Consider the following 4,322-nt stretch of genomic DNA (forward strand, 5'->3'; position numbering starts at 1 on the left):
TCCATAGCCATTGCTGTAGTTCTACTCTTCATCCAAATTAGAAATGTACTGTGAACAGGTGCAACAATACCACCCACATTGCTCAATCTTGCATCACTGCTCTCAAATAACTCTGTCTGCAGCTGCATCGTTGCTCCACTCGAACCAGCGGCCGCAATCGTCTCTAACTGCCTCTTCTACATGAACATCTTTAATCTTCGATCTTGCTCCAGATCCATAAGCCATTGTAATGGATGAGGCTTGGATCTATCCACTTCCTGCTATTCAGGCCACTACTCCATGTGCAATACTTCATCTATCTTACACCTAGCGGTAATTGCTGCTGCCATCGTTCCTGTGCCATTGCAGGTCTTCGAATCACCATTGGCTCGTAAGAAGGGGGATCTGGCAACCTCAAAAAAGGCGTGTGCTTATTATAATACTTCCCCAGAAACCTATCCGCCTCTTTCCACCAAGGAGGATGAGGAGGTAGTCACAGACTGAAAGAATGGGCACACAATTCCAACCACAAACAAAGTGAACGCTTCTGCCGCTTCAGTGCATCGATTCTTTTGCTATTGCGAAGAATGGCTTCCGCAATGCCTTCTGCGAGCTCTTCATATTTGTCTTGCCAATCCTCTTCAATCTGCCTTGACTTTGCAACCACTCCTTTCCCCTTATCTGCACCACTGCCACCAGAAGAAGTACTAGACCCCTTTGGTCTAGAACTAGTTAGCACTTGCGGACCCTATTGCTGACCGGAGCCCGCACTAGCTCCTGCATCTCCGTTCATCCTAGGTTGTCGTTTGTGCACAACCAGCTCTGGATAGGTCTACAGAACAATAGCCGCACTCCATCTTGTCACCTGTCTGTCCCATTCCACTCACACATCACCTTGAAGAGCTTCTAGGAGTGAGCCCACCATCTGCTCCATGTTAACACTCACATTTTCCAAAAAAGCTTGCAAATACTCCGCCAGTGCATTTGTAGTACGTCGGCGTAGCAACTCATGCTCAACGCTCGACACATACTCCGCATGTAGTTGCTGCGTGGCCTTTGAATGTGCTTTCGCCACTTGAACTTTGGCTTCAAGGACTGTCATCCTGTCCTCCAGTTGCCTCACCCACTCTTGCTGACCTCGTAGAGACTCATTTTCCATGAGCAACTGTGTGACTTCCGCCTCTAAGCTGGTCACTCTCGCAGACTCACGCCCCACACCAATTTGTGAAGCTATCCACGTGAGAAAATGCGAACAAAACTGCAGCTGCACATGCATAGGCTACACTCAAAAATTAAACCCGGTAGATGACACCGGAGACACACCCGTAGACTTCGAGATTACCGTTAACACTTCTATTGCCGACACCCTCACCACATCAGAGACCACCACTGATGTTGTAGGAGTTACCATAGTCGTTGTTGGTGTACTCTGTTGAAGCTGCTCCATCCACTGCTAGAATCACCACTGCAGTGGACACTGGAGTCACCGTCACCCGCTCTGCCATGACTGGTAATGCCAAAGGTGTAGACACAGCAATTTGCGTTGTCGCCACCCCACTAGTGAAAACACCTCCCACACCACCTGTATGTGACGGAGTTGAGGGTGCAAGGGGAGATATGACCCCCTGGCTAAGGTGAGGCTTCTTCCTCGGTTGCTTCATAGCCACTCTACCAGAAGTTCCCTCAGGCCCCTCAGGTGCAAGAGTTAGCACCAAGGCAGTCGACCGTCGAGGCACTGTAGACTCCAGATGTATGGGATACAAAATCTCTAGGACCTACCCAATCTTGAAATTCACTGCTTGCTTCTTTGCTTGCTTCTTATCTACATGTGTTGCCACTCGTAAAGCCTCTGCATGAATCCGCTCCTTTAGGATTCGAGCCCATGGCACCGCCCTCTCCTCAGTAATCACGATCATCCCTCGAGTTCGAGGAGTGATGGTGTACATTTTGGCCTGCAAGGACAATGACTCGAGTATCCAATGATATAGGTCCTCCCTCATCTGAGCATTCGAACACCCACTTAGCTTGTATTCGCCCCTAATACGAGTTCCAAACTCCGCCTCCATCACCACCGGTGCACACGATTGCGTGATCATCCCTCCATCCATAGGCAAAAAGAGACGCTGATGAATTGATTGCACTGTTAGCTTCTGATGCTCATCCAAGAACTCCATAGCATATCCTACCGCCAACTGCTGGCAAAGCGACGATGCTGATGGATGACTGCCAATCAATACTACTAAAACTTTGAATCAGTAGCAGCTGAAGGTGAGCATCAATCGATTGGGAATCAATATACACCAAGGAAGAAGAGGAAGAAATTGAGCATGAGCCATTCCCATGGTGAGACAAAGGAGAAGAAAAGAGATAAGAATGGACGCCGATGAGAGCTGGAAGGCAAATGCACTCAAGAGAATTGCAAGTGCGGAGAAGGTAGCAAGCAACTGGTACATGCAAACAATTGCTCAAGAGTTGTAATTCAGATTTCCAATAGAGTCCTTACGATAGTGAGTTGCATGGCGGCTCGGCTAGGACCTTGTAGAAGACTACTGTCATCATGCCGTGAAACCGTTTGTCACATGTCCTCATGCGATAGCTCTACCGCCTCCACCTCAACCCAGGAAATCTGCACCTCATTAGAGATGGGGAATGGGCATTGAAGACTGCCATCATGATGGTATGGATGAAGCCGAAACCCATTAACTAGGTATGGAAGTATGTGCCCTTGCAAATCTGCAAGATAAAACGATGTCAATCCGCAATCATGAAAGACCCAGAATGGACCCGACCATCGCAATTTCAACTTCCCCGGCATTTTTCCAAGGCTAGTATTGAATAGAAGAACTAGTTGCCCGCGCTCAAAAGATTTCTTCTTGGAAGCCAAATCCACCCTACGCTTGCGCCGCCGTGCTTGAACCTCCAAGGTGAGATAATAGCTTTCGAACCGCAAATCATCCAATTGGTCTAGAACATCCAACCGAAATACCATAGAGTCCTGCAGAAGAAGCCTGTCCTCCACCGCAATCCTCAGACTCGAAACAATATGCTCAATCAATGTGATTGCTTCTAGCCCAAACACCAACTTAAAAGGAGTCAACCCCGTGGCCACCTTGAATGATGTGCGGTATGCCCATAATGGTGCCAGTAACTTCTCATCCCAATCCATGCGGTACTCATTCACCAATAGTGACATGATCCGCTCGAAAGTATGATTTGTAGACTCTGCCAATCCATTCGCCTACGGATAATAGGGGGAAGACTTCTTGTGAATCACCATATAAAAAGCATTCATCTGCTTGATGACTTTGTTGAGAAAGTGAGTCCCCCTATCGCTGACAATCTCAATTGGACACCCAAACCGAGTGAACACATCGTGGTAAAGGCACTTTGCGATCGATTTAGCGGTATTGTCCCGCAAGGCCCAAGCTTCCACCCACTTGGTACAATAATCTGTGGCCACCAGAGTGTAACAATTCTTGGTACAGGCAACTGTGGGCTTGAATGGACCCATGAAATCCAGGCCCCACTTTTGAAATGGCTCCAGAGGCAAGATGGGATTAAGTGGCATGCGGTCTCGATTGGTGGGCTGTCCCAACTATTGGCAAAGGTCGCAACTTTTTGCAAACCATCGAGAATCCTTCTGTATGGTTGGCCACCATAACCCTACTTGCAAAACTTTCTTCATGGTGACTTGACCCGCAAAATGGCCACCCGAAACCCCACAATGGGCTTCCATTAGCATTGCCTCTTGCTCATGAAGTGGAACACACTGCAACAGTGCCTCAGTTAGGTATCGTCGGTACAACTGTCCTAGGACTACTTCAAAGGATCGGCTCTGCAATGCCAAGCATTTCCTCTGATTTGGGCATGATGCCAGTAGATAGGAACGAGAGCATCTCATCATACCACGACCATGGTCCTTCTGGGAGGACTTCAGCCTCTGTCGTGATCGAAACCGCCCAAAAAAATGCCGCTAACTCTGCATCAAGGAACTCGTCCTCCACTCCCATTGGCAGCTCTCTAGAGACTCCAGTCGGGAAAGGTAATCTGCAACCACATGCTACGAGCCCGAGCGATGAATCGCATCAAAGTCGTATTCTTGCAAGAACAACACCCATTGTGCAAATCGAACCCTAAGAATTTGCTGCTTCACTAAATATAACAATGTGGAATGATCAACATGGAAGACAAACGGTCGGCCCAACAGATAATGCCGGGATTTGTCACACAAATGCATCATGGTTGGTTACAGTGAAGAGAGTAAAGCATACAAATTGTATGATCCCATCAACCAAAAGGTCATTATCTCCAGAGATGTAATCTTTGATGAGGAATCAGAATGG

General features: G+C 47.9%; 1 protein-coding gene across 1 annotated transcript; it reads right to left on the bottom strand.

Annotated features, from left to right (window-relative positions):
* Positions 1-2,554: 2,554 nt before the first annotated feature.
* Positions 2,555-3,145, bottom strand: LOC147893324 (uncharacterized). Its single transcript, XM_087385710.1, has one exon. It carries the CDS (start codon positions 3,143-3,145, stop codon positions 2,555-2,557), a length of 591 nt encoding a protein of 196 aa, XP_087241836.1.
* Between the last annotated feature and the right edge of the window lie 1,177 nt (positions 3,146-4,322).

The sequence above is a fragment of the Dipteris shenzhenensis genome, chromosome 15 (assembly GCF_047967505.1).
Source record: "Dipteris shenzhenensis isolate YYH24624 ecotype China chromosome 15, Dip_SZ_1.0, whole genome shotgun sequence".
Taxonomy (NCBI): Eukaryota; Viridiplantae; Streptophyta; class Polypodiopsida; order Gleicheniales; family Dipteridaceae; genus Dipteris; species Dipteris shenzhenensis.